This window comes from Sporothrix brasiliensis, assembly GCF_000820605.1.
Source record: "Sporothrix brasiliensis 5110 chromosome Unknown Cont15, whole genome shotgun sequence".
In the NCBI taxonomy this organism is placed as follows: Eukaryota; Fungi; Ascomycota; class Sordariomycetes; order Ophiostomatales; family Ophiostomataceae; genus Sporothrix; species Sporothrix brasiliensis.
Genome location: NW_024467134.1, coordinates 1,360,186 through 1,376,860, shown reverse-complemented (window position 1 = coordinate 1,376,860; position 16,675 = coordinate 1,360,186). Strand labels below are relative to the sequence as shown.

Here is a 16,675-nt window from a genome sequence, read left to right as displayed (position 1 = left end):
GCCAGCCATGCCTAGCCAGATCTTCACCCCCGTCACCGTCTCGCCCCAGCGCAAGGACCTGCAGGTCGTCACCTCGACGGAAATCCTGGCCAGCTTTGCACCCACAAACGGCAATGGTGGCCATGGTGAACCTACGTCTTCGCCGTCATCAACAACCACTCTTTCGTACAATGGCGTCGGCAACACGATCATCACCACCGACGTGCCCCGGTACGCCATCTGCGAGCACGACTACACCGTGCCGGCCGCGCCCCCGTCCAGTCCCGTCAGCTTCCGCAACGACCACCACTGGCTGCCGCCCAGTATGGTGAAGAGTGCCCACTCGCCTCTGCGGAATTGAAACGACGACGACGAGATGACAAGATGGCGAAGATGCCGATAGGTGTCCAAGTCGTCAGATTCGTTGACGGACATCAACAGACATCGACATCGTCGCCACGATGGTCAATGTCATTTCCTTTGTTCGCATTTCATACGGTGTTTCTGTGTTTCTGTGACTTTTGTCTGTCTTGATATTGTTTGTTTACTGGGAACCGTCAACATGGGGGATGCAAAACAAGAAGGGCCATTCAACGAGATGGAGAGCGACATGTGAGAGATTTTTTAATTTTGGCCTTGTGAAAAAAAAACAGAACAAACCACAAAAAGACGGCGCGACGACGATGGACGATCCCGGACCAGAAGGAAAAGCGCTACTCCCCCTAATACCGTTGTTCCTTTGTTCCTTTGTTTCTGTATCACCTTCCTTTCTTTAATGTTGTCTTTACCACACTCCTTTTTTATCATTTCGGTCCTTCATTTTCGGGTGCTGCTGTGCAGATGCGAGGAGTCTGGGAAACATAAACACGACTGGGATCATCAACGAATCTAGTGACATAGCTGGCAGTTGCAATTTATTACATCAACACACTATCAAACTAAGAGCAGACTGTTGTGCTCATGACATTCCTCAGGGCCCTCTTATCCACCAGGCCATTCAGGGAGTCGCCGCATTTTGGGGGGGTTTATTTTATTTTATTATTCTTTTGTTCTTGTGCTCCTGTGTTTCCTCGTTGATATTGACCAACCTGTGATATGAAGGAACCGTCGTACAAACGGGAAGCGTCGGTCGACGCTGCAAACATGCAAAACACAACAGACACAGACTCATGCGGAGGCCGTGTGCTGGTGCTGGTGAGCAGTATTAATATGTTAATATCATTGTGAGGGTCTGTTCCGCGGACTACGTGAATAGACTTTGTAATCTGCCGTCGAACACACTTCTGTCACGTACGGCCATAGATACAGGCAATACGGGATCCCGACCGCCCGTAATAATCGGCGGATTAGTAGTTGGGTCCGTGACGACCGGCGAATACCCGCTGCTGACCGTTTTTTGGTCTGGATTTTTTATTTTGGATGATTATTTCATTTTTCTCATATTCCTTTTCTGTTCCTGTTCCCTTTTTGTCCGTTTTCTCTTGAAAACAACTGTTCTGAAAGATCCCAGGATCCTATGCCTCACTGTTCCCCGACATATCCGGCTGTTTGTCACCAATCCACCGACACTTTGTAGAGACAAAGGCCACAATGTCGTCGATCTCGTCTGGGATTTTGTACCAGTGGCCCTGTTCTGCGTAGGCTTTCCATGCCACGTCAAATCCGAGCCGGCACATTGTGTATTGCGCTGCTTCGCCAAGCGAAATCTTGACCTTGTCGTCGGCCGTGCCGTGGCCAAGAAATACGGGCGTTGACAGGATCGCGTGTGTGCCGTCAGAGACGACATTCTCCAGCTGCAGCAGCTCTCGCACGTAGTCGATACCATTGGCCAGGGACCTGTGGGGGCCATATTTCGCCGTGTTTGCTCCACCAAGAAGCACACTTTCAAGCTCCGACCTGTCTACAGCAGCTGCTCCGGCACCCGCTCTTGCTTCAATCTCTTTCTGAAACGGCAACCAGCCACTCATGCCGACAAACCTACCAATGGGCCGCTCGAGCGCAATCAGGCATATGAGCGCCATCGCACAGCCCTGGCTGAGTCCGCCGAGGACAATGTTCTGTCGTGGGATACCCGCGTCGACACCGCAATCTGCCTGCGCCTCCACGATGGCGAGTATCTCGGCAAACGACTCGCGCAGCCCCGCGAGCTGCTTGTGGCTGCGATCGGACAGGTCGTCGGGGGAGGCGATGTCGAACCACTGCGTGAGCATGGACCGCCGGAACGCCGTCGAGCGCCGACGTCGGGACGTGGGGAAGATAAACTTTGCGCCGGGAAACCGAGACGGCAGGTCGAGGCCATCAGAGCCGATCCCCGTCTCCAGAAGCTCACGGCCGAATTTCTCGCCATTGGAGCCAAGGCCGTGGAGGAGGATGAATGTGTGGGTATGGGGAGCGGTCGGCTCGATTACAAACGGCGCGGGAGCAGGCCTCGGCCGGCTCAAGATTGGTTGCGTCGCCATAAGGGCGTAGGAAAGACATTGATCAATACCGCTTAGAGAGTGTCAGCCATGACTACCTGTGCGGCATATGGAGTTTGGGCTGTGTGAGATTGGAGATGTTCATTTAGTCCCATATGTTGGCTTGGCTGATAGGACTAGGCTGCCCTTGCAGCTCGTCAAACGTCGGCGGATAAGCATATAAGCATATTTGCGTTGTAGTGTCAGCTGGTCCCGTCTTCGTATCAAATCTATCTACAAAACGACAAAAAAACCAAGAGGGATAAACGACAATATTTATTTTCTCAAATCTGTTCTACAACGCCGATCCATGGCCATTTCCGACATGGCACGAGTTATCACGAAGGAAGAACTTGACCATGAAACAAAACTCGCCCCGCCATTTTCGATGCCTGGTCTGCTCCCTGATATGAAGACGGTCCTCAAATCCAGCGACAGAGTGCGTGAAGCAGAGGCCAACACCATGAAGTTTGTAGCTGAGCACACAAGCATCCCGGGCCCGGAAGTACACAACGTCTACCGAGATGCCAATTCCAGCCATGTCTGCATAGTCATGGAGTATATTAAGGGCGACCGACTGGACAGCGTGTGGGAGGACCTCACCGCCGAACAAAAGAATGCGCATCTGACCTAGCTCCGTGGTTACCTCACAGAGCTTTGACAGATAAAGGGCGCGTTTATCGGTACCGTCGACGGTTCTGGCTGCAACGACCCAATCTTTTCGATGAACGACGTGGACGACGGCCCCTATGCCAACGAGGGCGCATTCAATGATGCCCTGGCAAAAGTTTGGTCAGCCGAAGACGAAGACAGCCCGGTCACGCGTCTGCTTTGCAGAATACAGCATGCCGTTATGCATGACCACGACATTGTGTTGACGCACAAGGACCTGAGCCCGAGAAACATTCTGGTCCGCGGCGCCACCGTCGTCGCCATTCTGGATTGGGAGTTTTCTGGACTTTTCCCCGAATACTGGGAGTACTGCAAGGCCCTTTGGTGTCCCGGGTGGAACAACGCGTGGATCAAGGAGGGCGTTGATAGAATCCTTGACCCTTACTTGATGGAAGTTGCCGTACTGCTCAATACATCCGCTTGGTGAATAAGATATAAGATAGTTTAGGTAGGGGGGCTATGATTTATTAAAAAAAGATAAAAAAAGAACATAAATGCACATGGATAAACACATGATTCCGCAACCGGTCTTGACTGCTATTTTGTCTTGTATTGTGAAATGGCATACGATCTACTAATTACCTACACGTACACTGTCGAACTTCCGACAGGGGCTGCTTGCTGTTGTGAACGAGTTTCGCGTTGTTGAGCTCTGGCGCCAAATCGTCGCCAAAACTCGCCGAAATCGCCAATCAGGCACCACTGCGCACCAACGCCAGCTAAGATACACCAAAAACGCACCAAACGCGGCCCGCACCCGCTCCACACCACTTAACGCGTTTTCACGATGGACGCGTCAAAGCGCGTTATTTGCTGTGGAGCACCACACGGTCCACGTCCCAATTTCACAAGCCGCCCTTGCGTATGCTGTTGGCCGGGTGTTTTCGTTCTGCCCAGCATTGCTCACTTTCTCCCACCACTCTTTATCGATCTCTCGTTCGACATTACGTTCACCTCACAACTTTTTTTTTGTTCGTCTTTCATTTCTCCATTTCGATACTTTCTCTCTCATCGCATTTCCACCTGTGTCATCTGCTCCTGTGCTCCTTTCTGCATCGCACCTCTCCGCTCGCTTCCAGAAACGCAATCTTCATCCCCCAATAATTACCAGCAAGTCACGTCCCCGCGAGGTTGTTTGATCTTCAAATCAAAATCACAGCCTCATCCCACTTGCAAAACAAGAAAGAGCGAAATGGCCCGTCCCTCCCGTTCATCACGGGCTGCTCCTGCCTCCGCCAAGCAGGCCGGCACTGCTGTTGCCCCGTCCAACAGAAGCATCGATACCTTCGGCCGCGTCTCCAAGCGGGTTGCTCCTTCCTCGCTCGTCAAGGCTGCTGCCGCCACTTCTGCTCCTGCCGCCACACCTCTAGTGACGATCCCTGCCCGTCGCCAGGCTGCTGTTGAGCAGTTCCTCGCCGACAAGGCCATCACAGTTGAACTGCCGTCAGCAGCAACGGCCGCGTCCCAGCCAAAAACCAAGACGCCCAAGACAGCAAAGAAGACTGCGCCGACCTCTCCATCAGCACCCGTCACTAGCTCGACCAAGCAGCGGAAGCGCAGGGCCGCCGAGGCTCTTGACTCCGATTCTTCCTCCTCCACGACCACGTTCTCCTCTCCAAGTCCTTCTCAGCAACAGCCATCCGCAGCAAAACGGGCTCGCCGTACCACTAAGGCGACGACATCTGTCGCAGATCACTTGACCCGGACCACCCAGAAGAAGGCGGAGGTCGTGCTCCCGTCTGTGGATAGCGACAGTGACTCGGCATCGACACCGGCGTCCTCGCTCGACAGCGGCAACCTGATTGCCCGTCTGAACCGCAACTTTGGTGCTTCTCTCTCGACCTCGTTCCCTCTATCACCACGCTCCACGTCGTCCTCGCCGCGGCCCAACAGCACCGCTCCCACCACACCATGCGAGTCCGAAAATGAGTCGGAAGACGCCGCACGCAATAGAAAGACAAAGGCCCTTCCCCTAGAGCTGCTCGACCTGCTCCGCCTGCAGAATGCATTTGCCAAGACACTTGCACTCCACCACGCCCACCACGGCACCAATGCCCCTGTCGACCTTCGTACCTTTTGCCCGGGTGTGGCCCAGGCCTGGGGCAAGCGGAGCGTGACGCTCGACGACGTGCAGCGGTGTCTCGGTGTTGTGTCACTGGCCGCCGCCGCCGACAACAAGGTGGCCGATGTCCTCTTCCTCGCCGACTATGGCCGTGGCAAGATCTGCATCGAGATGCAGAACGACATCGACATCGGCCCCATGGGCACACTGGCCGACCGGCTCAACGCTGTCTTTGAGGCCAACCTGCGCGCTCGCTGGGCCGCGTCTGCCTCCTCCAAAGCAGCGGCAGACCTCAAGCAGTTCATCGCTGCCCTGCCCAAGGCGCCCGTTACCGCGTCCAAGTCGGTGCTGCAGACGGCCGCTCTGCGTGCCAAGGGCCAGCGCACGCTCGAGGAGCTGATGCACGGCATTGCCCTCAAGAAGCAAGAGAAGGCTGCGCACGAGGCCATGCTCAAGGCCCCGGTGGCTGCTGCTGTTGTCGAGGCAGAGTCGATGGATGTGGACAGCGATAAGACAGCGACGACGACATCAGCACCAGAGGACGCCGCCACCGCCGCCACCCACATGAACCTCCTCGACCGCATCCGCTTCCGCCAGATGCAGCGGGCCCAGCTCCAAGCCGCCGGTGCCCTCGCTGCGCCGCCCACCCCCGAGGAGCTTGAGCGCCGTGCCGCCCTGCAGCGCGTCGGCGACATCGCCGAGGTGTTGTCCATGCTGTGCACGGCCGCGTCGCTGCGTCAGAGCAGCCGTGTGTCCTTTGGCATGACGGCCATTACCAGCAAGATCAAGGACTCGCTGCGCATGCCCATTGCGCGCGAGGAGGCGGCGTCGTGCGTGCGTCTGCTGGCCAAGGAGGTGGCGCCGCAGTGGCTGTCCATTGTCAGCATGGGCGGCCGCGAGATTGTGATTATGCTGGCAGACGTGGTACCAAGCAAGACGATGATCCAGGAGCGCGTGCAGAGCCTGACGCGGTGATGTTTTGAGGGACTGCTTTATTCACCTTTGGCGTGGCAAACGGGTTTGGACTGCATTTTCTTGTGGCGTTGGGACAGCATATATAAACTCACATTATTGGACGGTTTTTGTTCTGTTTTTATTCTGCTTTCTATTTTTCTTTTCTTTTCCTTTTACCACCGAGGTCACGTTGGTTTAGTATACGGGTGGGAAAGCATAGTACAGCATTGAGATACCTATTGTTTAACGAAAAATGATTCAAACAAACATAAAATCAACAAATACTCTTGCTGGCTGGTTGTAATAGTTTACAACGGAGATATATCAAGTTGAGACGTTTGGACAGACGTTTGGAGTGTAAATGTTTGTATTGTTAACGGTCCAAGAGGCAAACTCAGCCGTTAGACGTCTATCAAATAGAAAAGAAACATGCTACCGCTCCAATATGCGACCACTCCTCCGAATAGTCCTCCACGGAGTTTTTGTCAGTCTGGGCAGCCTTCCCAGCCACCGCAGTCTTGTCTAGTCTATCTTGCGCAATCGAACCGCCACACGCAGCATACCGAGTGCACGCATGCAAATGAAAAGATATATATCAAAGGAGGGAGAAGCAAAGAGAGAATTTTCGTTTCGTCCAAAACTAAATCAAAAGCAACAAAAAACGCTTTTGTCGCAGAGAGAGAGCGAAGTAGGGTGGAAAAAGACGTCGGCTCAAATTCAGTCTGGAAATTTCATTCGCGGTTCGTAAAAGCCATCCATCGTATCAGGTGACCGATGGAGAGAGAGACAAGGGGGAGAGAAAGTTCGGAAGCGGAGGATCAAAGACAGAAATAAAGCAACGAGGGTATGTCAATTTATTTCTTCTTCTCAAACTTGGGCTTGCCAATGTCGGAGCCTCGCAGCTTGACGTTGAGCACCCGCTCAATGGCACCAAGAACCTTCTGGTCGGGCTGGCCCTCGCCGCGCTCCATGGCGCCAATGATAGCCTGCTTTGTGTTGCACCGATCGGCCAGGTCCTTTTGCGACATCTTGGGCTCCATCTTGGACCGGCGGTCTGCAATGATGACGCCAATCTCCTTGCCAATCTGCTTGACCTTGACAATGTCGTCTGACCGATCGACCTTGGTCAGGTGCTGGCCCTCGACGGACGGCTTGGACGTCGAGTTGCCGGTGGCGTACTTCTTCTCCGTGGCCACAATGGAGCCCGTGCGTTGCGCAGCGTTCAGCTGGGCTCGGCTGCGGACGACCGTCTCGCGCTGGACAGCGCTGCCGTTGTGGCTCTTACCGATCTTGATTGTATCATTCCAGCCCATAGACATCTTGGCGGTTTCTGAGAGTTGCTCTTGTCGTTGAGGCGTAAAGAAAGGAATTTGACAAAAATGGTCGACGACCCGAAGAAAAAGGGTCGAACGATAGTAGCGGTGAGGGACGAAGAGGGACGACGATTGAGTGATAGATAGAGAAAAGAGAGACGAGGTGCGTCGATATTTAAAGAGAATGTTGATTTGCTCGCGTGAGAAGGCTGAGGTCGTAGGTTGACGGTTTGTCAAAAGTGAAGAATGACGAGAGAAATCGGAAAGGGAGATCGAAGGCTGGGGGAAAAGAGGCAAGCACGCACCCTTGCCGCCGTTCGTCGCTGCTGCCCAGGAGGGGCTTGGGTGGTCTAGACCCGCTTTTTGCCCTTTCCGCCCTCTGAGCCAATGCGGACTTAAGAGATGCGAGGGAAGCAGTCACTGCCATAATGCAGTGTCGAGAATGTTTGGCTGTGGCGCGGACACGCCGATTGAGTCAGTCGGAGGCGTTGTTCAGGGCCTGTTAGCGGCTCCTGGCCACTGGCTGTGTTTGGTCCAAGCCGTTGGCCAGCGAATCTTCCACCAGATTCTACCAGTCACATATTTTGCCCCACTGTGTGTTTGATGTAGATAGTATGGATAATTGCATATACACTAAACCTATTCCTGTATCAGAGCTTCTGCTATGTAACTGGACCAAAAGACATTACGTCTTACGGTCACCATGACATAAAAAGTGACTGTTCATCCTTTCGATGTTCATGATACTCGCGAGTCGATACGCTCCCTCTTTACGACATACCAAAAGCATAGTTTTCTGTAAGAGTAGTGAGAGATGCCTCCAAAACACGATAAATGACCGACCACGTGACTATTTATCTCCCGATTAGTCATTTCAGAGAGTAGCTAATACGACGAGGCCGTTTCATCCCCCAACAAACCGAACTCCGATGTCAGGAAGGGATCTGTGCACCGGATATGGAGTGTAGTGCAAAATAAGCAAAAATGGGATGATTGGAAGGAAAGAGCAAGCAACAATGCTCAAACTACGGCGTGGCCGGCAGCTTCGATGAGGACGACAGCGACACGAGCATCAAATTTGCGCGTCTATACTTCACCGTCTGCTAAACGACGGTCGATGAAGATCAAGAACGCTTCTCACACACGCTATGTCGAGCATATCTTACCATTCGTCTGCACTTGCGGCCAGACTCGGCATCGCTTACGCCTTCGGCCATGGCAGCCCCTTTTACAGTCTGTTAGCACTGACCGTGGCCGTTGTACAAGACCGTCACATGCTAGAGCACCACCTCGCCATGGTCTTGTACGAGATCAATTCCTACAAAATGATGATCTCAGCACTTGCATCGGTATTTTGTGCCGTCGTCGGCATCATCTTCAAGCCCGGTGCGACAAAGGAGCAGCAATATTTAGTGCCGCCAACCAGCGCTCGAGACGATCCCTGGACCGGGCCAGGGAAGCCTCTGTTGTTCCCGTGCATCACAACGCATACGCGGCTCATTCCCAAGAAACACTCATTTGTGTACTCCTACCTTGTGGTGGGCGTGCCCGTCGGCTGGACCGGCGTCTGCGGCGGCATAATTTCAGTGGCCGCGGCAGGAAGCGAGGAAGAGAGAAAACGGCACAAGAAGGGCTGGTTCCACATCGACGCTGACGACTACCTCGAGCGTGGAGGCGGCTACCTGGGCCTACGCGGCAAGCTCGACGCGCACCTTGTATCGCAGGGTGCAGATCCGGAGAGATATCCCTATGCATACTTTGTCACGGCCCCGCGCTTTCTTGGCTACCACTTCAACCCGATATCGTTCTGGTATCTCTACAATGCCAACAAGACACTGGCGGCCATGGTCCTCGAAGTCAACAATACCTTTGGTGAGAGGCGCATGTACTATCTCACACCCGAAACAAAGCCAGAAGTAACTGTCAGCGGGAGCTGCAATGAACAGGAGGCGCGAACGTTTCGGCAGACGTGGCCCAAAGATTTTCATGTGTCGCCGTTCAACTCGCGGAAAGGGTCGTACCAGCTGCGTGCCAACGACCCCCTCGGACCCCAGATGCGAGGAAAAGGACCCATCGCCGCCACTATCGTCCTGCGCACATCCGACGCGCAAGGCAAGATTGTCGCTGGCCTGCATTCGGAGCCAGGCAAGCCTGTGGAATTGCAATCGCTCGATCCGGCGGCAATGACCCTGTGGCAAAAAGCAAAGTTCCTCGCAGCGTGGTGGTGGGTCGGCTTTGGAACGTTCCCGCGCATCCTCACCCATGCCTGCATTTTGTTCTTCAAAAAGGGGCTGCATGTGTGGTTCCGACCTGAGCCGCTTGCCAAGACTCTGGGCCGCGTGGCCGACGCGACCGAGTCGCAGTTTGAAGCCTTCTTTTACTTGTATCTTCGGCACCTCGTCAACAATGTCAGCGACGACGATGGCCCAGGCACAACCGGGAACAAGCCGCTGGCTGTACGGTACATTTCTTGTGGAATCCGCGGCTTGCGGTCGGAGCTGCTGTTGTCGCCCTCTGCTGGTGCCGCTGTCGCTGCTGCAGCTGCTGCTACGGGTACCAGCATCAAATCTCATGATGCTTCGGTGAATGGGGAAGTATCACCAGAAGGCATCGACGTAATTGAATTCCGTGTTCTCACGCCCGTCTTCTACACGCGCTTCGCTCTGTATGCTCATGATGTGGAGGCACTGTTTTGTGAGTTGCGCGAGAGCTGTACCATTGACATCTCGCCACCAGCGGCGGCCGCCGTCTTTGCCAAGCGGCTTCTATCCAAGCGGACGCTGCCGCCACAGCTTCAAATACGGGATCCTATGTCGTACGTCTCGTTCAAGCTTATCCAAAAGCTGCGGCGCCGGCCTGCTCCCATCCCCCGGCTAAAGATATGGCCAACCAACAAGGACGGTACGGCAGCCGTACTGTCGTCGCCAAAGGCGGACGCAGTGCCGATGAACGTATCAGGAGATCTCCGCAGCTTTCGCCTGTCCGCTATGGATGGGCATTTCCTCTCCCTCGGCCACAAATCGCAAGCCATAACCACAGACTACTGCAGGACGATGCTGAGCTTGGTTTTAGCGGATCGCATCACCTTCGGGTCGACGGTTTTGCTACAGTTACTGAAAATGGGTGTCGTAAGTTGTTTGGTGTGTGGCTCGATGTCATTAGTGCTCAGGGCTCTCTACATACTCGGCCTCTAGATGCAACACGTGTATGGATGCGTCTGAAAACAGAGAAAGCGGCATTTGCTAAAGACTCGTTGGATATTGTTACTGCGGAGGCATGGTTGTGGTGCATGTTCAGCTGAAGTACGAATTACAGGGGGTACGGATATGGAATCCAGCAAGCAAACACCAAACATCACCTTTGTATTTTGTAAAGACCACGTCGCTTAAAAATGTCAGAAATCAAAATTCCATCCCATCTTGTGCATCATTGAATTCCACGCCATAACTTGTCTACGTTGCTGCTGGTCCAGCAACCGTGGTCTCAATAAATCTCCTTTCATGTACCATTCCACCGACATCACTCTTCGGCGATATGTTTCATTCGGAGAACCAAATCGGGACAAGGCTAGCCTCGTATGTTCATATATCAGCTTCCGTGAGGGCGAATAACGGCCAGTGTGGTTCCGAGTAGGGAACTCTGGAAACTAGTATTGTCTTGGCTATCATGGCAAATACGGTGGAATTCCCGAACAGTTGAGGTCATATGCAGACCTACGACTTGCAGGCCACGGCGCGCATACATATCCGCAGCGTGGAATCCTGCCTTTTCAATGAAGCATCTAAACCGCTGCCGGGCCTCTGCTTATCGTCCCATATTGTCGGCCTACCTTTGCTTCCACGGCTGTCGAGTATCAGGACTGTATCGTACCCAATCAACAAGGTCGTGCCCTCTGTAGCTATGTCGATCTTTCTGCCGTCTCCAACCGCGTAGACCAGATGCTATCAACTGTCGACGTGATGCAACTGAAATCGGTACTATTGATTTTAGCGATTGCCAAACATGAGCCTGGTATGTGGAATCATATTTTTCTGGTACAGTTCAGCACGGATCATGGCACGGGGTCGCCGAGGGCCAATGCTAACAATTAGAAATATGGCTGCCAGAACAGTTAATCTCTGTGACCGCATGATGATAAAAAGCAAAAAAAAGAAAGCCGTAGTGGGTATCAAGGTATCAAACACTAGGAAACCAGGGCCCGAGTCCGACCGGACAAACGGTCGAGCATCCGGACGACGGCGGATGAGAACTCGGGATCTTCCGAGGAGACCACGTTCTTTGGCGACGAGAGGCAGCCTTACACGATATTGCCAGGTTTCAGATGCGAGAATACGGAGCAAACACCAGGGGTGGGTTCTCTAAAACGGAGTACATATTCCCCATAAGGGCATCGCCCGGAGCTAGCGATGTGGCAACTTGCACAGGAACAGCTGCACGTTGTTCGCAGTCGGTATTGTGGTGGAAGCTTTGTTAGTCGGAAATGTGAATGGTTGCTATCAGACCCCGCCAAAAGAGTGGAATTCCAAATTGGGCGATTCCAAATACTTATTTTCCTGGCGCTGAGCCCTATCTCCACGGAGCGGAGCTCCATGCATCTCAGTTGCAGCTTGCATGCACATGCGATTCCTCTGCATGTTACTTCCGATTCGCAAGAGTTTCTATATTGATAGCCTTCCTTGTGAGAGTGATTCTACTATGTGATAACCCCGTGGCAACCCGGAAAAGCATCCTTTTTTCTGTTGTGATATTCGCCGCTGTATCGCTTGTGATTCGAGCTGCCGGTATTATCAATTTTGGACTTTGATTTTTAGCCGGACGAAATAGCAGTTGACAATCGACCGTCGATCTGATCTCAGAGCTGTCAGAAGAGCGGCGTGACATCGAGTTTTTGTGTCTGGTGACGGCCCGTCGATGCCCGGTGGAAGGTTGGCGAGATTCTGCGCAATGGACGCCGCTGTATGTTAGGTCGTCACCGTGAGGTTTATAGTAAGAGGGCGTTTCGAAAACAACAACAGCGGTGACCATGGTCTTTGGGGATCGGGGGCCGTATCGCTGCTCGGATGCCCTAACTGACAGATGATGTTATGATACAACGATCTTGAACTACGAGAGACGTGGATATTGGGGAAGTGACAAATAGGAGGCGGGCCCGTCTTACTTCTTTGCAGCAGGTGTACTGAGTGCGTTGCTGCTTCCTCTTTCTACTGCAGTCTTCCCCTTGCCCTTTCCTTCGTTTTGCTTTCACGGCGATCCTTGCGGCAGGATTGGCAGTTACATCCGACACAATGTGCCCCAAGGAAGGTGCGAAGCAATTGCCCTCTTTCCAAATCCATTATGTTCAAATCATATCTTACATCAGCAAACATCGCCTTCGTTAGAGATAGGAATGCAACTGTAATTCTGTCAGTCAACGAGCACTTCCATTTGCCGTTCGCCTCTCGGCTTCCATCTGCCGCCCAGTGAAGAAAAAACGACAAACCAAAAACAGAAACTCAAATAGCGAAACAACGCTAGGATGTTGAGCTCGGATCTGCCGCGCTAGAGACAGAAGCTCCTTCCCCCTGTTTCCCACGCCAGCAGTGGGGCAAACAGTACAACACATAACATACCAAAAACGGACATCCTTTGCGCCCTGCGCAAAGGAAGGAACGGAGGAGGGGCAAGCTGCCGGCGGCTTTTCTGTTTTCCTCTGTTTGATGCATTTCAGTGTTTCTCCGGTCAGGTTCCGAAAGGCAAGGGCGGAATGGAAATTCTACGGGCAAAGAGCACCTGTGTGATTTTCGGTTTAAAAGAACAGCCCAATTCCTAAAAAGGAAACAGCCACATACACTAAAAGGTGAAGGAGCTGCAAAAATATGATCGCAGGGTGGGAAGGAGCATGACGTCGACAAACATACCGTAATAAAAACGCGAACGCCTTGGGTGTTTCTCGATTTATAGTGGCATCGTATAGCGGCCGAAGTATGTCGTATACGACGTACATTAGTCGCCTCACGACGCCCGTCGCCTTATCAAGAGCGTGGCTCGCTCTGCGACGGAGTTCCAGATTACAGACGCTGGAACTTTAGTGTCGTGTTCCCTTTTGTTGGGATTACGGGGGCTGTCTGAGTATCGCAACCCGCCAATTGGCGCCAACATGTCGGCGAGTCGATAGCTCCTTCCCACCCCGCAATCGTATTGACACTGCGTCAACCTCTCCTGACTTCGGCGAATTGGGATCTCTTTCCCTTTCAAACTACGTACTCGCACGGCGCGGCATTTGTTGGGAAGGTGTGTGGGAGGGGCGTGTAAGAGGAAGGAGTTACAGGGGGAAGGAACGAGGGAACGCACTGACTCTCGGCCTTCTCAGAGTCATGTTCCTGCAGAGCATGACAATTGGCGGATCATAGGGTAGGGGAGTTGTGTTCTTAGTTTTTGTTTGGTTTTTGGGCATGTAATAATATGTAATAACGGCGCCCAATTAATGCAGAAGTGGTCGAGTACCGTAAAATAAAATAAAAAAAAAGAAGAAGAAGAAGAAACGAATAAAGAGGCAAGAGCCGCCGACAACTTGTATATATAGATAGCTCTTTCCTCGATCTCCCTCCCTCCTTCCTTCTACATCTTCATCTCCCCCCTCCAACATCCCCACGAAACGCTGCGAGCTCTCGACGACACTTGTCCATTCCAAAATTCCAAATCGCCCAGCATTATCATTCCACTTTAACAATCACCAACCCCCACCCCTACCGCCAACATGGTTTTCACCGGCCACTGCCTGTGCAAGGCTGTCACATACACGATTGACATGGACGCACCGCTCGTCTGTGGCTACGACCACTGCGACGACTGCCAGCGCCAGACGGGCTCGACGTACTGTATGTGCTTCTGTACTGATTTACTGACCCGTGAAAGCTTCATGCCCGTGCTAACCATATGCAGCGCTCGTCTTTGTTGCCCTTAAGGAGAAGCTCAAGATCGAAGGCCCTACCAAGAGCTGGGCCGGCGTCGGCAGCTCGGGCAAGCCTGTGCACCGCATCTTCTGCAGCGACTGCGGCTCGCCGATTGCCCACGACCCCGAGGCCGCCCCGCCCATCATTGCCATCAAGGCCGGCACCCTCGACAACGAGTACAAGAAGGCCCTGAAGCCCGACACCGAGATCTGGACCGTCGGGAAGCTGCCCTTCTGCCAGGAGCACCTGGAGAAGGCTTTCGAGCACATGCCGGAGTAGACGCTCTTCGGCGATGTTTATTTTAAAATCTATGAGAATTTTGTCTGAAGATTGTGTATCATATGGGAATTGTCGAAAAGGACAAAAAAAGAAGCGGAAGGGTTGCAGCGAGGGGTTGGGCGTTGAACGGAGCATTGTGTCGGTGGTGTGTGGTGTGTAGCATTTGAAGCGAGCTGGATTGAACTGGAACTGAACGGCTGTTTTAACTATTAGGAAATCAACCCTGCGTCGGGATATAAAGGGACGATAAACGAAACGAAAAAGAACTATATTTCAATTTCTAAAAATGTCAAAAATATCGAAGCAATGTAAAAGAGTATGTACTAACAAAAGTAAAAGCCTCTAAGAAGATGTAAGAACATATGAGAAAATATGTAAGAACTATACGCTAAATGCAAAACGGCAAAATGAAAACAAAACGAATGGCCTCCAAGCAACCAATGATCTCTCCGAGAAGGGTATGAATAAGCACAAAATAGATTGACAGAAAGACGAAGGACATGAAAAACATGAACTAGAAAAGCCCCAAGCCAAAATAACACCGAACCACCTTTGTCCCCAACAGGTTTTGACCGTCTCTCACCGTCCTCGGTAGCTCACAACACACAAAAGGTGCTGAGAATTACCACGAGTAGAGCTCCCGAGTCGACGCGAACAGCCGACGATGGGACGCTACCGCTTTGGCTGGCTGCGGACCCGGAGGCGGAGGTTGAAGGCGACGAGCCTGACGACGGCGCCGACGTGTCCGATGCACCGAGAGAGGAGACTGATGCGCCGCCCGGTGGTTGCGGATGCCCCGTGGCGAGTGCCAGTCCAGTTGCAGTCGCAGCCGTCGCGCTGCCCGTGATGGACCCTGGCCCTTCGGGACCCGATTGGGTAAAGTACAAGCCGACATCGGTATTGTTCGGCGAGACGTCGGGGCCCACAGAGGAGGCTGCCGTGGCCGCCGCGCCGGTCGCCGACGTCAGGTGGGCCTGGGCGCTGGTAAACAGGTCGCGGAAGATGGCCGTGGGCGTCGTCGTGGGCCGCCCACCGCCTGCCGTCAAAAAACCGCAGAGCGATGTCGAGGCGGCCGAAGCGACGCTCTGGAAAAACGCGAGGTCGTGGTCGGACAGCTGGCCGTGCACGGACAAGCAGCGACGGCAGGCGTTCCACTCGGGGAAATAGGAGCCGCGGCACATGCACTGGGCGTGGGCGGCGAGGTAGAGCGGGGCGGTGCCGTTGGGGTAGCAGAGGGTCTCAATGTTTTCAATTTCGACGCAGGGCGGCAAAGGATCGGACGGGTGGACGGTCGGGGGCTTGCAGACCTCATCGGAGTAGGCGGTGGTGGTGGGAGGACCATCGATGCCGGCAATGACGCCGGCGACGGGTATGGGCGCGGACAGAGGAACGGGCGTTGGTGCAGGAGAAGGAAGAGGCTCGCAGAAGACGACTGGGATGGAGACGGCGGCGACGGCGACGGCCTTCAGCAAAGAGGCCATTGGCCGATGTCGAGTAGTCTGCTGCATCGCAACTGCTCGGGAGGGCGCCAGGAAGGCACGATCGTGAAAAGGGGAAGAATACAAAACAAAGGAAAGAGCAAGTGACGATAAAAAGGGTACAAGTAGGATGGGAAGGAGCAATCGAAACATCGAATGGGGGAGAAAGTTCACAAAAGAGAGGATAAGATACAAGATTTAGAGGGAAAGGAGAGGGGAAAAGGACATGCAGACAGGATAAATTTGATGAGGAGGGCAAATGGAGGCGCAGAGTGCCAAGAGAACGGGAATACCGGTCGGGAGAGTCGGTGAGTTCACGATAGGATTAGCAGGATGGAGAGTCAGAAGAGGCCGGAAAGTAAGCAGGACAAGGTGGGAGTGCCAGTAGATAAAAGAAAATCTGGGCTCGGACGCAATGTGAGAGGGAAAAGACGCCCAGGACAACGGGATGGAGTGAAATCTAGACGAAAAAGGCCAAGGCCAGTCCATGTAAACATCGTGAAGTGGCTACATAGGGACATGGGGAGAGGGGAGAGGAGCCAGTGGACTA

The 16,675-nt window shown here is 53.3% G+C and overlaps 8 protein-coding genes across 8 annotated transcripts; 5 read left to right on the top strand and 3 right to left on the bottom strand.

The window, feature by feature from the left end:
- Positions 1-7: 7 nt before the first annotated feature.
- On the top strand, positions 8-340 carry SPBR_06281 (uncharacterized protein; the record flags this gene model as incomplete). Its single annotated transcript, XM_040764543.1, has 1 exon — positions 8-340. One exon carries the CDS (start codon positions 8-10, stop codon positions 338-340), a length of 333 nt encoding a protein of 110 aa, XP_040622177.1.
- Positions 341-1,493: 1,153 nt separating this feature from the next.
- Positions 1,494-2,438, bottom strand: SPBR_06106 (phospholipase/carboxylesterase; the record flags this gene model as incomplete). Its single annotated transcript, XM_040764368.1, has 1 exon — positions 1,494-2,438. The coding sequence occupies one exon, from the start codon at positions 2,436-2,438 to the stop codon at positions 1,494-1,496; it is 945 nt and encodes a 314-aa protein (XP_040622176.1).
- A 307-nt stretch (positions 2,439-2,745) lies between these two features.
- SPBR_06160 (uncharacterized protein) lies at positions 2,746-3,534 on the top strand (the record flags this gene model as incomplete). Its single annotated transcript, XM_040764422.1, has 2 exons — positions 2,746-3,021; positions 3,100-3,534. 2 exons carry the CDS (start codon positions 2,746-2,748, stop codon positions 3,532-3,534), a joined length of 711 nt encoding a protein of 236 aa, XP_040622175.1.
- Positions 3,535-4,299: 765 nt separating this feature from the next.
- Positions 4,300-6,144, top strand: SPBR_05765 (uncharacterized protein; the record flags this gene model as incomplete). Its single annotated transcript, XM_040764028.1, has 1 exon — positions 4,300-6,144. The coding sequence occupies one exon, from the start codon at positions 4,300-4,302 to the stop codon at positions 6,142-6,144; it is 1,845 nt and encodes a 614-aa protein (XP_040622174.1).
- An 833-nt stretch (positions 6,145-6,977) lies between these two features.
- SPBR_06255 (transcription factor) lies at positions 6,978-7,442 on the bottom strand (the record flags this gene model as incomplete). The annotated part of the gene is made up of 1 exon (XM_040764517.1): positions 6,978-7,442. One exon carries the CDS (start codon positions 7,440-7,442, stop codon positions 6,978-6,980), a length of 465 nt encoding a protein of 154 aa, XP_040622173.1.
- A 1,142-nt stretch (positions 7,443-8,584) lies between these two features.
- On the top strand, positions 8,585-10,469 carry SPBR_05750 (uncharacterized protein; the record flags this gene model as incomplete). The annotated part of the gene is made up of 2 exons (XM_040764013.1): positions 8,585-10,337; positions 10,408-10,469. 2 exons carry the CDS (start codon positions 8,585-8,587, stop codon positions 10,467-10,469), a joined length of 1,815 nt encoding a protein of 604 aa, XP_040622172.1.
- Positions 10,470-14,172: 3,703 nt separating this feature from the next.
- SPBR_06253 (uncharacterized protein) lies at positions 14,173-14,647 on the top strand (the record flags this gene model as incomplete). Its single annotated transcript, XM_040764515.1, has 2 exons — positions 14,173-14,293; positions 14,358-14,647. 2 exons carry the CDS (start codon positions 14,173-14,175, stop codon positions 14,645-14,647), a joined length of 411 nt encoding a protein of 136 aa, XP_040622171.1.
- Positions 14,648-15,243: 596 nt separating this feature from the next.
- Positions 15,244-16,128, bottom strand: SPBR_06122 (uncharacterized protein; the record flags this gene model as incomplete). Its single annotated transcript, XM_040764384.1, has 1 exon — positions 15,244-16,128. One exon carries the CDS (start codon positions 16,126-16,128, stop codon positions 15,244-15,246), a length of 885 nt encoding a protein of 294 aa, XP_040622170.1.
- Between the last annotated feature and the right edge of the window lie 547 nt (positions 16,129-16,675).